Source organism: Physcomitrium patens, chromosome 22 (genome assembly GCF_059467195.1).
Source record: "Physcomitrium patens ecotype Gransden chromosome 22, ASM5946719v1, whole genome shotgun sequence".
Classification (NCBI taxonomy): Eukaryota; Viridiplantae; Streptophyta; class Bryopsida; order Funariales; family Funariaceae; genus Physcomitrium; species Physcomitrium patens.
In genome coordinates this window covers 1,470,943-1,492,037 of record NC_143431.1, presented here as the reverse complement: position 1 = coordinate 1,492,037, position 21,095 = coordinate 1,470,943, and the positions used below count along the sequence as shown (strand labels likewise).

The 21,095-nt window shown below is 35.9% G+C and overlaps 1 protein-coding gene and 2 long non-coding RNA genes across 4 annotated transcripts; 2 read left to right on the top strand and 1 right to left on the bottom strand.

Annotated features, from left to right (window-relative positions):
* Positions 1-1,677: 1,677 nt before the first annotated feature.
* Positions 1,678-4,269, top strand: LOC112275365 (protein RER1A). The gene is made up of 3 exons (XM_024505689.3): positions 1,678-2,332; positions 3,064-3,244; positions 3,618-4,269. Exons 1-3 carry the CDS (start codon positions 1,986-1,988, stop codon positions 3,669-3,671), a joined length of 582 nt encoding a protein of 193 aa, XP_024361457.1. The 5' UTR covers positions 1,678-1,985; the 3' UTR covers positions 3,672-4,269.
* Positions 3,615-6,210, bottom strand: LOC149986595 (uncharacterized). The gene is made up of 2 exons (XR_016499952.1): positions 5,992-6,210; positions 3,615-5,630 (listed from the first exon to the last, which is right to left on the bottom strand). It is a non-coding gene; the product is annotated as an uncharacterized LOC149986595 (long non-coding RNA).
* A 214-nt stretch (positions 6,211-6,424) lies between these two features.
* LOC149986594 (uncharacterized) lies at positions 6,425-10,488 on the top strand. Of its 2 annotated transcripts, XR_016499951.1 has the most exons (3): positions 6,429-8,273; positions 8,439-8,540; positions 8,794-10,488. It is a non-coding gene; the product is annotated as an uncharacterized LOC149986594 (long non-coding RNA). The 2 variants fall into 2 exon arrangements; XR_016499950.1 differs by lacking the exon at positions 8,439-8,540 and having other exon boundaries at positions 6,425-8,273.
* Positions 10,489-21,095: the final 10,607 nt, after the last annotated feature.

Genomic DNA, 21,095 nt, shown 5'->3' with positions numbered 1-21,095 from the left:
ACTTAGATTTTTGTCTCAATGCTTATAAATTGTGTTTGCTTTTCAAGCAATTGTCATTATCATATTCCTTACTTTTATTATCTTGTGTTGAAGTCTGTTCTATTAAATAATAGTCTTAATTAAACTAGTTGTTTCAACTTGATTGACAAGTTCAATTCAATCAAGTAGATTATTTGCTAGATTTATTCTAGTGAATGAATTCTTATATCAACACTAGATAGAAGAATATACTTATAATTTTTGTTTTTAAAATATTTTTAAGAAGATTATTATTAAAAAAATATTAATAAAATTTTAAACATTCCAAATTTGAATTGCTTTGATTTGATTTTTTTTTTATTTATTATTTCTATATAGTTATGAATACATTATATTCTGGAATTATTACTATTTTTTTTCTATACATAGCTATGATATTGATAATAATCAAACAATCAAAACAAAAAGAAACCACAATAATAAGAAACCATTGTCTTTGTGATTTTTAAGAGCATCTATTTTTTATTGTTAAATTTAAATAACTCAAATTTTACTACTTTGTGAAAAATTAAAATAATTTTTTTGAAATATGCCCAAAAAGTATGTTTATTTTTAAAAAAGAAAAGAAAAGAAAAGAAAAATTATTTAAAATAATAAATGTTCTGAATATTTTATGATTCAAGACTTGTACTATCTAAATTTTAAAAAAAATATCATGAAATTATATATATATATATATATATATATATATATGTAATATTGTAAATGCATAGATAAAAAGAAATTATAGATAATCTTTAGTCATAGTGACTTCAAAGGAAAAATATTTATCTACTTGATGATTTAACAATTTTTTACCAAAATATATGTTTTCTAAATGAAGAGATTATACAAATTTAAAAACATAAAGGTGAGATAAAAGAATATAATATGATTCAAAAAATAAATTCAAAGGATTACATGCTAACTACAAAGAGTCTTTCAAATTATAATACAAAATTTCTTAAGTGGTTTTAAAAATTTGAATGAAAAGAAGTTTGATGCCATATAAATGTGTATTAGAATCATAGTAAAAGAAACAAAAGAATTTTAAAATTCTAAATTATAAAAACAGATCTTGAAGGATAGACTTTCTACATGGATGAGAATAAAGAGCAAGTGGAACAACCAATCACCAATATCTCATATTTTTCTTAATTCTTACTATGTCATTTCAAACTTGGTTCATATTGTGTAATGAAAAGGTTATAAATGACAAACAATTCCAATCACTCTACGAATACTTGTATAATCAACTAAATAAAAAAATATATATATATATATATTAATGTGGTTTATGGGTGCCTTGTAAAAACCAATTTCGTGACTTAGGTGAATAAAAGATCTGGTCATATTTCCAGATTTTTCATTGGGTGGAGGTTCCGTGATGACAACCCCTGCTTTAAAAAGCGGATGCACGCTCGACGGGGTTAATACCAACGAACAGAGACATTCATCGGAAGGTTAGGTCTAAACTTATGATTGGACTCCGATACTTCGCATGGAGGTCTCCCCCCCCCCCACCAACCTCGTATTGAGACAAACGAGAAATTGGAGAACAACGAAGACTCGTCGGAACCGACGAACGATGGAGTGTCGAGGGGCTGGCTTCCAGTCTACCAGCTCTTTTTTCTCTCCCTCTTCTTTAGCCATGGCGATGATGCTATGAGACCGCTTCCTGAAATCTTCACAGACCCTTTGCGCGATTTGTGTCTTTGCTGATTATCGCGCGCGAAGAATAGTTAGATGTTGGTTTTATAACAGCGTGATTGGACATAATCTTCAGAGAGAAGAAGGATGTGTGGAGTTGTCTGCGTCGAGGCGAGATTAGAGTCGCTAGGGTTTGGGGTTGGGAGGGAGTGAAGGTGTTGATCGGTTGGATCAAGGGAAAGCGGTGGTGGTGTTGGTGAAGAGTGTAAAGGAGGCTTGGTTGCTGAGGGGAGGGCTAGGACTTGGCCGTCGCAGGGATGGACAGCGTGTATGGCGACGACGCGTCAGGCGCTATGTCCAACCCCGCGATGAAATGGAAAAGCCAAATGGCGCGCCGGTTTCAGTTTTTCTTGGACAAGTCCACGCCGCATGCGGGCCTGCGATGGGTCGGCACGCTTTTCATGGCTGCAATCTACTGCCTTCGTGCTTACTACGTGATGGGTTTCTACATTGTGACGTACGGGCTCGGCATCTACCTGCTGAACCTGCTTATAGGTTTTCTGTCTCCTCAAGTAGACCCTGAGAGCGAGGGCCCTGCCTTACCGACGAAGGGCAGCGATGAGTTCAAGCCATTTATTCGCAGGCTTCCGGAGTTCAAATTCTGGTATGTGGGATATTTTGTTTGGAGATCTTTTCTGTCTTGAGGTTTCTTCGTCTTCTTCTTCCTCTTCTTCCTCTTCTTCCTCTTTCTTCTTATTTCCTGCGACTTTTTCATCTTGGTTGTCATTGTAGTCTTGATCTGTTTAGGGGTTGAGTCACGACCGTTTTCCGTCTGTGTATCAGCTTGTGAAGCACGGTACCGTTGTGGTAGCAAGAACTTTATGCTGATGCTGAATTCCGGGTTTATAGAGTGTGCATCATTTGCCATGTTGTTATATAGCACCGTTGTCGGTAGAGTTTGAGTCGGATTTTCTTGGATCTCTCCATTTTAGGTTCACTGTGAACTTTCGTTTATTTTATTTTAATTTTATTGAATTTGGTGTTTTTCTAATGAAAAACGTGGTCAAGTTGCTCTAGTTAATTTAATGACATTAAAATTCGCTTCTAGCTTAGATTACCGGGTGAATGCGCAAGATCTTGCAGTCTCGTTTTCATTTGCTTATCATACGAACCGGGCAGAATAATCGTCATTTTCGGTATCTCTTTGGCAGCAGCATTGAGTGATGAATGATCATCACTCCCTTCACCGTAAAAACAATAACGGGCTTTTATGTTGCGAGCATGTAGACTCCATATTGCTATCAGAATAGTCACAATGCTTCCCAACGATACCATAGGTGGCTCTGATTTATTTTGATATGTTTCATGATGGAGTGACGCTTCGGTCCCGTGCAGGTATGCATTTACGAAGGCGTTGGTGGTGGCATTCGTCTTGACGTTTTTCAGCATATTCGACGTGCCTGTGTTTTGGCCAATATTGTTGCTGTACTGGATCGTTCTCTTCGTCCTGACCATGAAGCGCCAAATCCGACACATGATCAAGTATAGATATGTCCCTTTTTCATTAGGCAAACAGGTACTTCACCCTTCCTGTTCACGAAAACAGTGCATTTACTCAATGACTTCACTGGCTCTCCTGTACGTGAGCTTTCTGGGTACATGATGGTTCCAAAAGTTTTATTTTATGACAATGATTGTCTTTGTTTCATTTTTTTATCTCCCATATTTTTGTGTATTCTGATAACATAGGCTGTTCGAGGGTGCAGCGATGTAGTACATCCCTCTCCTAGATACATATGCTATGTTATCGTAGTGCAATGTGAGGCACATTATGCACAGCGACCGAACATCCAAATGGGCAGTTGGTCAATGCATTGATGCTACTCGATCGCACTTTTTCAGGAGGTGACTAATGCAAAATTTCCTCATGGTGATGTTACTGAATGCAGCGATACACTGGGAAAAAGCCTTCCGCGGACAAGGCCAGCACTTCCAGCGACTAGGCGTGTCTTTGAACGCTAGGTAGATGTGGGTCCGTGCTTAGTGCCTGCGGACATTTATTTGAGAGAGCCGAGCTCTGGTGGCTGCTGAACTCGGTTTCAGGTCAAGAAGCAGGTTGGGTTGGTGTGGGGGGTCTTGTGGAGCACACCTTTGAAAGGGCATTGGAAGGGTTTTATGCAATGCTAGCTCATTCTTTGTTTCGAGCCCTGCCGGATTCCTTTATCTGCGTCCCATTTACACATGGCAACACGGTTGGTAGACCTAATTCTTTGCATCCTGTATTGAAACTTGGATCTAATTTTCTAGCGTTTTTGTAACAAGAAACTAGTGTAAAATGCATGTTTTGAACAGTGTCTTTGTGCAGCCTAGTAGAATTGTTTACCTTTCCTAGAGTCCTGTTCGGGACACTGAGCTCAGCGTATTTTATTGGGTTTGTCCTCGATTCAGATTGCTTCATGTCCTGAGTTTTGAGTATTTGGTTCACTCTAGACAGTAGTTTCGTGCTTTTTAGTATCTTAAAACAAATTGCATGTAATATTTAGTATTGCTCTTCACCTTTCTAGTGTCATTCAAAAAGTAAGCAATTTACGTTTGAACTTACCATCAAGGTGTCCGACGATGCCTTCACATGAAAGTATCCCTTCATGTTAACACTCGTCCCAGACTTCTCATGTGTACTAAATCAATTGACGTAATTTGTGGGACGAATTGAATAGTGTATCTCTGCATTCATTTGGAGAATGTTGGGGAGGTTGTTTCACCAGTCATTTTGATTCTATGTGCCACTCTACACCCTTCTACCTCCGTAATGAATGTAGGGAGTCTCCCGCATTTCTTCACTGAATGTGATCTTTTTGAAGTCTATTCTAAATGTTGTAAAAGATCCAACTAGTGATACAATGGAAAGTGCGGTGGATCATACACAATAGATGTGTGGATTTTATAAAGTGCCTTCTCGTACCTATATGCAGGTAAAGATAACTTGAAGTCCACTTAATCGCCCCGCTGCTTGTTTATCGACATACCATGTGTGCCTTCTCGTCAAAACCATCCAGGAATTCGTGTTAAGCAGTGAGTTAGAACAAGAATATTTCTAGAGTATCCTGGGTAGATCCTGCCACTGGGAGATGGCACGGACTGGGGAATGTGCAGAACGGTGATGGCATTTGTATGGTGCAAGCGCCAGTATAGAGGTAGTACATTCGGCAGGGGAAGTACATCAACGAGGGAAAAGGGGATCACGTTGCTCGACCTTCAAAAGACGTTACACACCAGTTGGTAACAGTTGCCAATAACGAGTTTCAAAGCAGTTGCTTGAAAATTTGTCATCAACAATCATGTGCTTGACATGACCACGAACTTCCCTTACGGCAGCTATAAATCTGTGCGATGTCCTCTTTAAACTCCTTTCTCAGAAAAAACTTATTTAGCCTAATCAAAGGTGTTCATCTGAGCAGCGAAAATCACGAGTAGAGCAGATTATCCAATGCAACTTCAGTTGAACTCGAGCATCTACCACGAGAATGCATTCCGCAATTACAGGAGTAAAAGTTGCGGCAGTCTTTAGAGCCTTCCATTTCTCCAAAAGAACCACGGGTATCAAAACTATGAGAGGACAGTTTTTTTCTTTGTAAGCTTTTCGGGCAGTTGTGGTTGCCAGTTCCAAACTCAGCAGAAGGGACTGCGATATGAACGGCTGGAGTAACCAATGGCAATGTGACGAGCATTTTCCATATATTGACGGTAAATTGGTTCGGACCTCTCATTTAAGTATGATGCAGTTGAACGCACTTCACGACCCTGAAGATCGGAAACAAGTCCTATTGCTGCGTTCAAAGCCTGCTTGGCCACGTCGGGTGTCTGGCAGGACTCGTTTCTAATTATATGAAAATTTCCACATAAACTGAACACGCCAGGGCTCTTAAAAAACACACTACTAGAGCGTCGAGCTTCATAATAACCTACAAAAATAATAAAAATAATGAATAATAAATAAGGCTCTAACCTTAATTAAAGAAAATTCACACTGGCGGCGAGCTTTCTTTTTCTGAAATCTAATCTCCGCCACTTGTGATATCGAACGCAATGAACCATTCCGGTAATATTGAGCGTCACAAAAGGCACGCAGCCTAAACCAAAACAAAATGAATGCTCCGAAACTTCATGATCACATACACAATTTCAACCACAAGTGGCACGTAACGAAGATCGCTCAACAAACTCCCGCAGTTTCCATTACGCACATTTTAAAAACCACTAGCGCGACCAAGAAACAAAGACAACCTGAAACACCAAAACCGCCGCAACCAACGAAAACCTCACCATGACACAGTTCCCGTCGTCGCGATTTCCACTCTTCACAAGACTGTTGTCAGGATCAACGCATAGAATGGACGTAACCACATAATCGAATTCTGTGGAAAACACAATTGATCGAGCGCGCCTCCAAACACGAGCCCAAATGCAACTCAAAGCAGTTGATCGATGAAGCCCATGAAGGAGGCCTGTCTTGCCTGCTTCCTGCCGAACCTGTGTCACGCCCGGGACCGAAGTTAGTTCTGAACCTGATCCGAACCTTCTGCCCAGCCTTGGGCCGAACCTGAGCAGGTCTGGGAAATAATCGACTTGTGAGGGTGTTTATCTTTACATAGAACAATCTCAAAACAATTGAAATACCATAACCGTGAATTGGGTTGTTGGTGCATGTATATATATATATATATATATATATTATTTTTTTTCCTTCCTGAACATTCAAATCAAATTTGCAACTATCATACAGCTCAAAACATTAAATAAAATAAAATAAACAGAATATAATTAAACCTTTGAAAGTTGATATTATGCGGAAGATTAAGTTGGAAACTTAAGCTATTGATCTGATAATGTTTTTCTTTTTCTTTCAAGTGAATAATAATCTTAATTGTAAGCATTATCAGGTCGGTAACTCATGTTGAAAGAGGAATAAATAAATAAATAAATAAATAATCATATACTGGAATAATATTCAATGAGTGGACTCAAACCATAAAATCATTTCGTGCCAATAGAAACCAGTTCAATTTCCAACTATTTTTATATAAATCTCCTCAACTTGGTCTCATAACATGAATATCAACTCCACTTTGCCATTCCACCAAACATTCAATATCTTACCAATACTTCAAATCCACATACACAAACACACACATTTCATTTCATTTCCCAACAACTTTTTACCACAATTCATACAATTGTTTTAACGATAATACAAATGCAATATTACAAACACACACATGAGAATGAGAATGCAAATTCAATTGACTCGCGGCGGAGCACACGAGGCGTACGCAATGTCCACGAAGTTGATTTGAATTTTGAAGAAGAAAAAAAAACACCGTGTGGAGTGGTGGTGGTGGCGGCCGATCGACGCAGGATTGCAGTGTAACGAGATGCCCGGAATGGTGAGAAATCGGGTTGATGGGTCGCGCGAGCGGAATGAGAAACATTGCCACCATTATCTCTGTGTGTGTGGTTCAGCCACTTTACGGTCGACGGGAATGGAGGATTCATCCACTTCTGTGAAGCTTTTCGGTGGGTTTTGCGGGGACAAGACATGGTGGTGTGCCACAAAAGGGGCTGTACAAATGTGCTCGTCAAGGGGGGCTAAAGGCAATCTCCTTATGAGCGAAGCCCACGACATTAATTGGCTGCGTTAAAGCTGATCCGCTCGAAGATCGCAAAAGGAGCGAGTAAGAATCAGTCCTGCAAAAAGCATGGTCCAAAAGCGTCGTCAAGTGCAGAGGCGGAATTCAGCAGGGAGGCGACGAAAAAGAATCGACATCCGATAGGTAGATCGCACTTGCGACGAGATCAGCGAGTCCAATTTTTCTCATCAGCTCGTACGGGCCATGCTTGGGTTCCATAGTTGGCGAACTGTTCTCCCTTTGTTTTATCGTACTATTTGCAAACCTCACCGTAATCCTCGGGTTTATTCGCCAATGACCGGATTGCCTTGTGTCCGCATCGTGGTGGATTTGAATCCTATTACTCCAAATTCAGTTTAAACCAGTATTCTGCTCGGTAGACGTGACCAAGAGGTGATGAAGTCACGGATACATTGTCAGCCCCCAATCCGGAACGTGTGCAGGCAGATGAATTCAAGAGATAGAGACAGAGAGAAGTGATGAAATTGCGTTTCGTGAACACGTGGTTTTGAAAAGGACACAACTTCATTCGAGAGGAGTTGGATATTTAATGAGCCTTGCGACAGCAGTAGGTCACGTGCAGGGACCCGAAGACGGTGTATTACAGAAACTCCACTGCTGAACAACGCTATGTTGTGAGCTAAGGATCCAACGGGGTTATCATCGAGGCAGAAGCGTTAGCTGAACATTACGATGCGGTGTTAGGTGGGAACTTTCACTTCATTGCTGCTGCCAAGCAGTCTCGGGAGAATGAACATACTTGGGAGAAACCATGGTGGAATCCTGTGAGAAAGCTCGGCGTCAGTCTGTCCCATCCGAGGTGCTTCGGCGAAAGAAGCTCGGGGACCATATAAGGAGCGTGGATTTGAGGCTCTTGTTTAGAGACAATTGGCAGCTACAGCGACGATTTCTTTCAACGTGGGTTTCTCGACTCCCTTGCGAGCTTGAAAAACAGGCTGCATTATCTTTTCATTTCCCACTGTCCGCCAACAATGTATGCCGTGCCATGACTTGAAACGGATGAAAACTCACCACGCACAAATTCACGCCACTGAAATGAGGTTGTGCGCAATGCCGTTGCAGCTTATGAATGACGAAATCGTGAATGTGGGTTGTCGGAACACGAGTCTGGAGAAAGAATGATGTGCATCAGCCATAGACGACAAGCACCTAGTATCTTCGGGGGTAATCGAACAACCTTAAGAAATCGTAGGGATTCGTTTCTGAGGCGTGGCTGTTGCAGTCGAGGTTTCTATGCACAGAATGAGCTGATTTGCGGGCGTTATGGGTCGACAAGCGAAGCAGATTGCTCCAACTTCCTTTGATGAGAATGTTGACTAGCATCGGCGCTCATTTTGTTTCAATGCTGTGATGATCTCACACTGAGGACAGGATCTTCTCAATGGGTGTGAATATTTGTTGTTTTTGAACTGTGCAGATTTGGATCGGTGACGCCGAGCTCTGCAAGTGGATGACGCCGGCGTGGTGATGGCGTCGTGAAAACTCACTCAAACGAGTGAAAGAAGGTGGCTGTTGTTGTCTTGTATAGAAAGCTTGGGAGTTCTGTCCTCAATAAAAATAAAAAATAAATAAAAAAAATGTATGAGTTGTACGTGTCCGCTTTATCTTATTGCTGATATCAGGAACAATTATCATCCTTCCACTGACAATATGTTCAATGATTGGGATGAGCTTTCTTTCTATGTTCTTAATATGTGAATATCAAGAATTTTTTTATTAAATTGATAATCGAAAAGCCTTTTTTATTTTTATAAAGATGCGTAAAAGTTTGAGCGAAAATAACAAGTATTTTTTCTTTTTTATATTCAAAAAACGAGCTCGACATGTTGTAACGGGTTTGTGCACATGGGTTTGAGTGATTTTACAAAAGCAGAATAATTCAAAATTTTGATCAACCACCTTCACCATTTTGGGGTCAATTTTAGCGAGGCATGGTTAACACAATTAGCAGGATTAATTCAATCTTAACAGAAACAAATTCAACCTTTGAACAAAATCTGCCTTTCTCATGTTTGCGGAACAGGCTTAAAGTTCGTTATATTCCATGTTGTTCTACTCCATTTCAAGCAACGATTTCATCATGAAAAGATTCAGAAAGAAAAGGAACTGCACCACCACCACCACCACTTCACATACATTGTCTTTTTTGCATATTTAAACCACTCTTTTGACATTGGTCACTTTTGCGTTACACAGAACACACCAAAAAGCGAACCAAATTTCTGTAAACCTGAAAAATGCTGTTGTTAAGATCATCACTCCACACCAAGTCAGACTTTCTACCTGTGGGTGACCAGTCTCTAGGTGAGCTTGAAAGAGCATCAGCCACGCAAGTTGTGTGTTTAGCTACCGGCAAGAAGTGGCAAGCCAACACCGAAAACACCAAAAGAATATATAAACCAAAACAAAACCCGAAAAAGAAGAAGAAAGATAAGAAAAGATGCAAGACATTCTGCAACCATCGACGCTCGCGCAGGCTGATCCTCATCGCGCACAGTGAAGGATTTCACAGCAGGTAGTAGTAACAACGTAGCTAGCTGAGGAATAAGAGCAACAGTGGCGCTTACAGGCGAGGAGGAATCTAGCTACGAAGAGGCAGATCCCAAGGGGGTTGTAAGTCCGCTAGAGTGGTGAGGGGTTGCAAGGCGGACGGAAATCGCCGTGACCCACAAAGGGCTCTGCGATCGGGTCGTCGTCCTTGGCCTCTGTGACGACGCAAGCAAGCAAACAAAACAAAGCAAAGCAAGGAACCCCGACCCCGTCCGCCATCCCCGCAGTCGCCCGTTTGCGATGGCCCCCCTCCCTTGACGTGGTGTAAGTAAGGCTTCATGGGCTTTTTCCACTACAGAGACAGACAAAGCTTGACTAATCGAACGCCCAAGACTTGACCCCGGCAAGCCTCCCTCTCTCTTTCCATGGCTTTTGCCCATCAGGGTGGACGCCAGGTCGGAAAAAGCAGCAACCCCGCAACAGATCAAATTATTATTATTCTATTCTAACCGAGCACGCGGTATTTCCTCTCAACTTCACCTTTCCCTGCTTCATTTATTTTATTTCATTTATAAATCAAAATTGAAGAACGAGTATGCGCAACGGTGTGATTAAACCTCTTCATGTATCATTGCTAGCAAAATCGGCATGAGCGGAAGGATTGGTGATGAAAGCGAGTGGTGAGTGAGCGAGCGAGTGATTGAGCGAGAGTGTTTGAGTGAGTGTGTGTGTGTGTGTTTGGTTGAGTATTCAAGTGTATGCGTGGTGATTTCTTTGAGTATCGTCGCAGGTCTAGGCAATGAGTGAACCTAGGGGGTTAACAATGATTCTATGCAACCAGCGGAAAAGCTGAGATTTACGTCATTGTTCCGGTGCCTCGCACCACGCACATGGCCTCCCCTTGTGTAAGAGCCGTCACTGTTGGGCTGCCGCAAAAAAGCCTCTCACTCCACGTCGAGACTGCTAAGCTTTTGCCCCTCCCCCGCGATGGGCCCCTCTCTCGCTGGCTCGCTGGCTTCCTCGTCCACCACGCCATGGCCACTGTTCACTCTCCCTCACTCTCGTTTCCATTGCGACTGCTGTGTGTGGGTCAAACTGGACTTTCCTTGTGTCAAGCTTGACCCTTCATTCCTCTTCTCAAGTCTACCCAAGTCACCATAATAACCCACAACAACAACAACAACAACAGCAGCAACAGTGAGGATCAGCGACGCAAAGCACCCAACGTAACAATTTGGCACAACTCCTCGTCACAAACAGTAAATGAATATAAATGAAGAGGAAAGCGTTCCATTTAGGACTCCATTTTCTTCACATTGTTCACTATGTCGAATATCTCACTTTCTACAATCAGCACCAACATTGCTGTTCGACCTGTAGCAAAACAAGTCCAAACTGTCGCCTAACAGTAGGTTTGTTTTCTAACTCGCTCTCTCTCTCTCTCTCTCTCTCTCCCAGTCGTTGAACAAACACCTAACAGTTTTTTTTCTGCCGCTACCTTGGGATCTACGCCTGCAGTGGCTGGAGAATGTTGTTGTTGTTGCTGTTGTTGCTTTTGTCCTTTTTGCCTTTCTCTCCTTAAAAATTTGATGTTCTTATTATTATTTAGAATTTGTCTTTTTTTTTTTAATTAAAGGATGTGCTGTGCTTTGGGTCATGGTGTTGGGCCCCTTGCAAGTGAAGTCAATTTCTCTGGAAGCAATCCACATGATGTGGTGAAGCTCAACCTTAAGTTGGTACAGAGCAATGCAACCAATATCAAACACATAGAGACACACAGATACTTCATATATTTATTTTTTAATATTTTATGGTATGACTTGAGTTTCTAGCTTAACACTAACTAACTAATTATATATATATATATATATATATATATTGCACCTACACCATTTCAGATAACATAGTTTAACCAAGGTTTGGTTAACACACAAACAATTGTCACATTGAACAACAACAACATGTCTCAACATGGTAAAAGGGATTACAAGTTTCACAATGACTACATGGAATGCTAATAATACATAGTCACAAGTTATTTATCAAGCATATGTTAACATTAAATTACAACCTTCCCAAGTCTCATAAGAATCACATGCATTGTGCAAACATTCTCTTTCCATAGGTTTCTCCAAATGCCACAATTCACTTTCAACTTTCTTTCTACAAACCCTTTTACACAACCTTTGTGAATGTAAATCTTTTAGGCTATTACTTCCTTTTCTTTTCCTCTTCCTTTTCTTCTTTACTCACATGCTTTATTTTTTTGCTTATTTATAAATTGTTGTAGATTTTGATTAATTTTTCTTCAATTTATTATGCTTATTGATTTATTTGTAATGGAACCTTCAAAGTGTGCATGAGAGTGGCTAGAGCCTTTGAAAAGAAAAAAGAATGGTTAGGGCACAAACCTAGGCCTTGAGCACATTGAACCACAAAGATGAGGATGATATGAATGGATATGGTAGAACATAATACAATAGAATAGAATAGAATATATCACACTTTGTAGTGACAAGGCTTGCCTTCATTTTTGTGGGTATAGACCAAGACAAGGTCATTTGTCCCCCATCCTATGCTTCATTCTTGCCACATCTTCATGCACAAATGCCACATCACTAGCTTGTTCCCCAATTTGGTCACCTTTTGTTTAATGAAAACACTCCTTCAAGGCTACATTTTTTATTTACATTTTTCTAATTGTAGTTGTGTAGAAAGAGAGCAAACCTTCAAAAGCTCATTTTGTGTGTGTGTGTGTGTGTGTGTGTGTTTTTTTTTTTTTTTTTTTTTTTTTTTCCCGAAGAGAGATACTTTTGTTTTTAGATTATTTCAAGGATCTTTAGATTGATTTCGAAACTCCCCATTTGAAAACAACCAATCTTTTAAATATATATATACATATATATATATATATATATATATATATATATTTGATTTCAATTCTAGCAAACAAAGAGTATGGCATGCTGTGACTTTTGTTTGGTTGATTTTATTTAACAATAAGTTGCTGAAATAGTTTGTTCACTAATCTGACAACAGCACATAGTCCAAGCTGAAAAAGGATGTGAACTGAATAAAGTAAAAAAGGTAGATAAAAGAAAATCTTATCTTAAAATTTTATGCTCTCATTTTTGTTTTTTTTCTTTATTTTTTAAATTAAAATTTTGAATTTTTTGTTTAGTTTTTTTTATCTAAACTTATCTATGTAGAAAGTTTCAAGACCCAACCGTGTCAAATGAGCCTGTCCTAAATCAAATAAAGAGTTCCCACGTGAATTGAAGACAGTTTAGTGAGAAATCAGCATATGATTAGTGAGATATTAGGGCCTGATTAGTGACTCCATAAGCTTCACTCTCTCCCTATTGTTCAAAGCCTCAGGTCTGCTCTGTTGAAATCTCATACAACAGACTCCCTCTTCCCCTGCCTGTGAACTTGGAAATGGATGAAAGTTGACGAATGATATCACTCATCCTTTAGGCTACATCCATGCCAGACCTTGTTAAATTAGAGATGGATTCGTCGCTGCTTCGGCGTGAAGAGGAGGAGGAGGCCGAGGAGCGAAATTGAAGTGTTTTTGCGAATATGGACTCCGACTGACACGATGGGAAGAACCCCTCCATGGTCGCGGCTAATCTCCCCTCCCCCTTACAGACACCCAACAAGGAAGAAAACAACAAACAACATGAGTACCAACAAATCTGCGCCGAGGCTTCCGAAGCGAAGGCCGTGGCGTCGCGTTGCTACGTAGAGGAATGGCAAAACCCTAGAAATCGATCAGTCTTCTGCAGCAAAACGGAATTTGCAGTGTTGTAGTTGCGGGATGGCAGTTGGGAAACTTATCCTTCTGCTCTGCCTTTTTCTCCTCGCAACTTCCTTGCAATGGGGAGGAAATCCATCGGAAGCTACCTTCTGCCACAGCCCCAAAAACATAATAAGGGCACTAGTGTCGGCGAGTGAAAACCTTCGGTCAGAGAGCTTCGGTGGCTCTGACACTTGAATGCGGATGAGACTCGTCTTTTACAATGACGGTCGCGATTTGTTGTTGGACAGATTGGGAGTACGAATCCTGCCAGTGTGATGAGTGGATGAAAATGTTTAAAAAAAAAAGTAAAAACATCATTCAATAAAATTGTATGACAGCAGAAGAAAGATTTTAATTCTAAAACAAATTCTCATAGAAGTATTTTTTTTAGGATCGATACTTTTGTTTCCATATAATTTAAATAGTAAATTTTACTTAAGAGGGAATTTTTTTATTCAAAAAATACATATTAACTATACTGCCAAATAAAATTTCAAGAACTCATCTTTTATATGACATGGGGTTTTATATGAAAGTGGCACATTGCAAATATGATATTGAAATATATATATATTTTTTATTATTTATATTAATTTTTTAAAATTTTCAAGAATTGTTTTAAATTATAGGTATGTAACAACAATGGTAATATACCTTGGCATAAAGAAATCACAATCTATTATTTAATCATATTAAAATTGGACTTGAATTAAATTCATACCTCTATGAATTTTTCAAAATGGTTTTTTTATGTGTGTTTCAATTAACTTTTAAATTCTTGCATGTGATTGGCAATCTTCTTTGAAATAGAAACAATTCTTTCACTATTAATTTTTAATTTAAGATTTTTCTCCTTAAGTAGCAATATATGCTAAACTTTTTAGTTCTTATTTCTAAAGTGATGGAAAAAAATTAAATTAATTTAAATTAAATAGTGATTTAGATTTGATTTACTATTTATTGTTATTATTATTATTATTATTATTATTATATTTTTACTTTCTGATTTATTTGGTTATTAGATTTTTTTTCTTTTTGTTGAATATATAAATATTCTTAAATTATATTTAAAAAATCATTTCTTAAATAGAATTTTGTAAATTATGTTTTAACATTTGGTTATAAAGCATCATATACTATTGTTTGTTTGCATTCAATTTTTAATTTTTTTTATAATAACTTTGATACTGTAATAAAAAAGCTTGTTAGCCTTGTAATTTTCTACAAATATTTTACAAAATTCTTCAAAATTTAAATCATTGTAAGTATATATATATCAAACAATCTATTTTAATCAATTAAACTATTAATGGTGTTGTTTGATGCATAAACAATTGACTGTTGTTAGAAGCCTTGTTCTTTGATTGCTAAATGAGAACATCTTTCATTTAAAATAAATAGTGTAGAAATTTGTTCTCTTGTGTGTTTTAACCATTTTTAATATATTCTGGTACATGTTACTATTATTTATCTCTTTAGTACATATTAAAATGAAATGCACAAGCCATCAATATTAAAATCTATAAAAAGATATAAATTAAAGCAAAATAGAATAAGAAGGTTGATTATAAGTATATTTTCAAGGTGTGGACATTTAATGTATTTGAAAGACTAGAGTTGAATATAATATTAATAAATCAATGATATTTGAGTACAAGTTTCATGGCATTAATTATATGATTCAGTAAATATTTTTTTAAAAAAATATAAGATTATTTACAATTTAAAATTTGGTATCTATTAAAACATATAAATATTGTATATAAAATTAAGTAAAATAATAAATATGTATTTTTTAATTTTAAATAAATATTATTAATAATTCTTTTTTCTTAATATATCTTAGAAATGATAGGTATATAAATTTTGACATGCAAAATCTACATTATTAAAAATTAACTAGATTTTTTTTAGAAATATTGTTATTTTACTATATATACTTATTATTTTTTAAAAAATTTTATGTTACATATTTAATAAATTAAAAATCTATAATTATTAGAAACTCATGTCATTACACATTGCAATCTTTGGCACATTCATCTATGCCCTTGTTCATCTATGCTTCATAGTTCCCTTGTTTCTATGGTCCCATATTCCTTGGTTACATTTTTACTTTCACTTGTTCTCATGTTCCTTGGTTCCTATATTCTCAAGCTATCTTATATAATACATAGAAATTCCAAGTAAAATTCTTACATTTCTTAAAAAGAAAAAACTCAACTAGCATCTTATTAATCTCAACTTAAATCAAATAAGAATAATTTTAACAATTGGCTCTTATAATTTAGTTGATTTTTGAAAGCTTAACTTTCACAACGTGGGAGAGATAAAATTATCAATAAAATAAAAAATCTTGTGGTCTTTAAATTACTATTTTTAGTTTAAAATAATATGAATGTATTAGATTATATATATATATATATATATATATATATATATAAATGTATAATTTAAGAAGACTAATGTTTCTAAGTTAGGTAGACCTTGTTATTATAATGGATGCTTGTATATTTCTACTAGAAATTCCTAATTATGAAACAACAGAATTGTGCAGTAAGAGCCAAGATTCAACTATCTTCACACACAAAGATATAACATGGTTTATATAGAAGTCTTTGGTGATAATGAGTAAATGTTAAGTTTCAACTTTTAATTTTTTTTTTATATATTATTATTACATATTGTTGAAGACACAAAGCCAGTCACATTATTCACTTAATAAGATTCAATTCAACTTTTATTCATAATCTTGTAACATAACTTACAAGTCAAAATTTAGTAAAATGAACTTGGTCATATATTTCACCATTCCATGGAACTATAAATAGATTAAAAAAAGGATAGAAAAAGAGTGTGTAATTTGAACACAAAAAAAATCACCAACTACCTTTTTTTTGTTTTAACATTTCCAAAAGTGATGATCATCAAAGAAATTAAAAAGTTGCTAAAAAACCCCATTTTGACATGCAATTCAAAATAATCTTTGGATTCACAAAATCATTGATTAGATCTGACTACACTTCTTTTTTCCTTTTTTTTTTTTTTTTTTTTTTTTTTAAATTGAAATTTTCTTTTCTTTCATCCAGTCAACAAACTCTTGCACTCTGTGTGTCTTTTTTCATTATGTCCTCCTTTACATGGGCTGTGTGATTATTTTTTGTTTGTTATCTTTTGTTTAAACTTTTTTGATAAAATTTTGAATTCCTAATCGCAATTATGTGTAGAAAAATTCACATCAAATTTAACAAATTAAATATCTGGAATTAAATAAATAGAATTAATTTTATGATTGAGACTTTAATGAAGTTATACGAACTGATTTGGTTCCTGATATTAGAAATAAGTTCTTTCCACTAATCTATGATTTATTATTTTTATTTTTATAGAATGACTTTTCTGAACTCTGAATCTTTGCCAAAATGAATCCACAACTCCAATTAACAATGTGAATTTTTCTTAGGTATTGTCTTATGCAGTATCATGTATCCTTAACATTGCTAAATTAATGATGTTTACCCCCCCCCCCCCCCAAATATATGTTTTTTTACATTAAACAAGAAGCATTAATTACATCATGGTTCCAAAAATTCCTGTAAGGATTAGGACATTTGATATTAAATTACAACATATTCTAAACAATTTAAAATTGAAAACTGCATAAATTGTTCTAAAATATCAGTCATTGAGTACAATTAAATGAAATCTAAATTTTTTTTGTAAGTAATAATATTTGTACAACTCAAACCGTTGTGATTACTTCTTGCTTAATAGAAGTATATATATATATATATATATATATATGTCTATTTTATTTTTATTTTTATTTTTACATATTAGATGAAAGCATGCTAATTTAATCTTCACAAAAACTGTATGAATTAAGTATGCATTCATAATATAAAGGTAAATTGGATTTTTATAAGGATAATAATTAATCCTCTGTTACAGATAGAGGATCAATTTCATTCATGATTTAAAATAATAAGTGGATACCTCACATGTGTTGCAAAACAAATCATTTTTACTTATAATTTAATATTTTTAATAATAGTAATTAAACTGTTATGTATATGTATATATATATATATATATATATGTGTGTGTGTGTGTGTGTGTATATATATATATATATATATATAGATATATTAGAAAATAAATATAATAAATATACTTAGAATATGTAAGTATTTGCAAATTTGTATTGTATTCCAACATAAAATAAAATAACTAATTGAGAATACTAGTATCCAAGAAAAAATTCTTATCCATTTTTTGTTAGCTACCAAATTTTTATATCCATTTTTTTAATAAAAAAGCTACTAGGTTATTGTTTTAAAATATCAACATCAATAAATATTGATAAAAATTATTCATAAAAGTTTATCTATATAGACCTAACACAATTAACAATACAAGACTTTGAGAAACAAACTTTCTTTTTAATCTATTTTTATTTTTATTTGTAAAATACAACTAATTGAATAGATTGTGATCAATTGTGAAATAGTAATAATTACAACAATCACTGATTACACATTTTTTTTAACAGTTGTAAAGGAAAAAAATGTTGGAATCCAATATAACATCTTTCTAAAATTTATGATTTATATCTTTTCTTAATAGAAATACTTGACGCTTGATTAGCAATAATGTGATACCATTTCAAAATATCCTTAATATATATATATATATATATACAAATCTTGTTTTTAAGTTTTATATAGTAAATTACTTACAGGTTATCTATCATAAACAGTTCAAGTCACATGTATATAACCAAAACAGAAGTCACACATATATTTTAATCACACATATATTAACTTTCGTAGAAATGAATGTTGGTTACAAATTTTTAAGTCAATTGAAATTTGGCACTTGAGAATATATTCAGTATTTCTGTTAAAATGTATCAGCATATATATCTTCGATTGAAAATGTCAGCATGTTTTTGTAATCAAGAACTGAATATTAAAAAAATAAATTAAAGTACAATAAGTAATTATATCAACTTCCAGATGTTATTTCTGGTTCTAAAATTGACTCAGAATTTGACATATTACTAATAATAACTCAATTTCATTCTGGAACTTACAAGATTTTTTCAGTTTATAATTTGTTTTCTTCCCACTGCATTGTGAGCTCAAATTCAGGTACATACACATCTTAATATAAATACCAAGTCGCTTAACAAGTATTAGTTTTCAATAAAAAAACGGTTATTGAATGATTAATTTATTTTTTGAAATAAAAAGGAATAATATTTTTGTTAAATATTTCCGAGAATAGAAATTACAGGTACTTGAATGCTGAATATATTACACTTATGATACTCTGGTACAATTTGGATTATTGAGTAGCTTTGTTTTTACACATATTTCTGAGAATAGAAGAATTTAAAAAATAATTGCTGCAAAAAATAAGACAAGTTTAGAACGGAAAAAAGAAATTTAAATATTAATAATAATATTTATATTAATTATATTTAGTTTCAATATTAATATTTTGATAAATACCTCTAAAGAACCTTGCAATAAACCTTGCAATATGTTTTGAAAGTTTGATATAATCGTATCTAATACCTAGTTTGTAAAAATCATAACATGTTTCAGTACACCATGATTTCACAAATAAAAAATAGTGAATGTTCTCACAATGTGGTGGGATAAAATCACCCATTATTCTGTTAAATAGTGTGCATGATAAATTGATCAATAATTGCTCCTTAGTTTAAAATTTGAAATTTTAGAATGATTAAATAAACATGAAACCAAAAATTAGATCAATCACTTATAAAGGAAAGAAAAAGAAAAAGAAAAAGATCACTGTTATTAAGACTTATGAATTTCTACTTATGAATAACTTTCATAAACTTTTAGTATGTAATTATTATTATTTCAAAGAAGAATAATAATCAGAAATATAAAGAAATAAAATAAATTATCTAAAATTATAATATATATATATATATATATATATATATATTTTCGCATAATAACAACAACAACCTATGATGGGAAATTTGATGTCATGGAAAAAATTAACAATTAAGAGAAAAAATATTAATAAAAAAAAAACTTTGTGAGATGAAAACCCAGTTGACATGTAGGGACAGGAATGACACACAACCCCACGTTTCAGTCTGACAGATATGACACACCGACTCTATTAATCAACACAACAATGATCAGTTGTTTCCAATTGCTTTCCTAGACTTCCATTTAATAATTTACCATAAGAAATGACACACTCTCTTTCTTCACAGGTTCCACAAATGCCCACAGAACTAGATTGGTTGACTGATTGCTTGCTTGATTGATTGTTGACCACACACACACACACACACGCACACTCAGACACAGGCAAGCATGAATATTAAATTGTATAGCAAAATGGCGAGCAATAGTCTCAGAGCATATAAGTTGAAAGGCGAAGTGGAGGACTAGATCGAATTTAGCAAGCTCATGAGCTGCAGCAACAGGTGGAGTTCGGCGTTGCGAAGTGTACCAATAGTAGAAACCTCACCGAAGATCATAACAAACCAGGAAGTAGAAGAAGCAGAAGCAGAAGATGGTGATGAAAGAGTGATTCATGAAGCGCGGTGGATCGAGCTGCATGCGAGAGCAGCGGTGTCAATTGCGCCTGAGGATCCTCCACCAGAGGATGATGTCGATTATGTGCAGTGCCGAGGATGGAAGCAACGGCATCGGAATCAGTAGTAACGCAGCAGCAGCAGTCGACGCGGAAGCAGGATTGATCCCAATCTGGCTTGAATGAATAAAGCCAACGCGGGATGTTGTACCTCGTGCCAATCGGTGTGCAGTAACCTTGTCCACTTCTGCAGATCCAGAACTGCCTAGTTCGGCGCTTCCCGCAATCGCACGAACGTATGGTTACAAAGGAATTGGTCTCGAGTCGTGACCAAGAGATTTTTATCCAGTTCCGGATTGCGCTCACGCAAGATTCTGGCTACTCACAAGAGTTGCGGCAAATGGACACAACTTGCTGTGGCGCTTATGGCGACGCCGCCCCCCTAAACCCAGGGTCCGTCTCGTCGGATGGGTGCTGCTGCTCCACCGTCCCAATTCAGTTTTGTTACTGAGGCTGAAACATCGCAGCGTGTACTGGCAGCAATGGGGGGAGTTTTATTTTTTATTTGCATTCTTTATTATTCTCAGTTTGTGAATGAGTTTCTTTTGGTTGCGGGGTGTGAGTGGAATAGACAAGTGTTGACCTGCACAATGGGAGAGGGAAAGCAGCAGGGCATACGCCTCCAAGATGCCATGTCGTCTTCCAAAGCTCTGACTCATTGGTGCCACGTTAGCCATGAGCGAGCAGCAAAGTAGCAGTAGCGGACCCCACCACGACGAACAAGGCATGGGGGCCGAGTTGGGTTAGAGATGGGAGAGCGGTGGTGGGGTGAAGTG

Coding starts and splice junctions, on each gene's coding strand:
- LOC112275365 (XM_024505689.3), top strand. CDS start 1,986: ATGGACAGCGTGTATGGCGACGACGCGTCAGGCGCTATGTCCAACCCC. Junction 2,333..3,063: donor CTTCCGGAGTTCAAATTCTG/GTATGTGGGATA, acceptor GGTCCCGTGCAG/GTATGCATTTACGAAGGCGT. Junction 3,245..3,617: donor CTTTTTCATTAGGCAAACAG/GTACTTCACCCT, acceptor TACTGAATGCAG/CGATACACTGGGAAAAAGCC.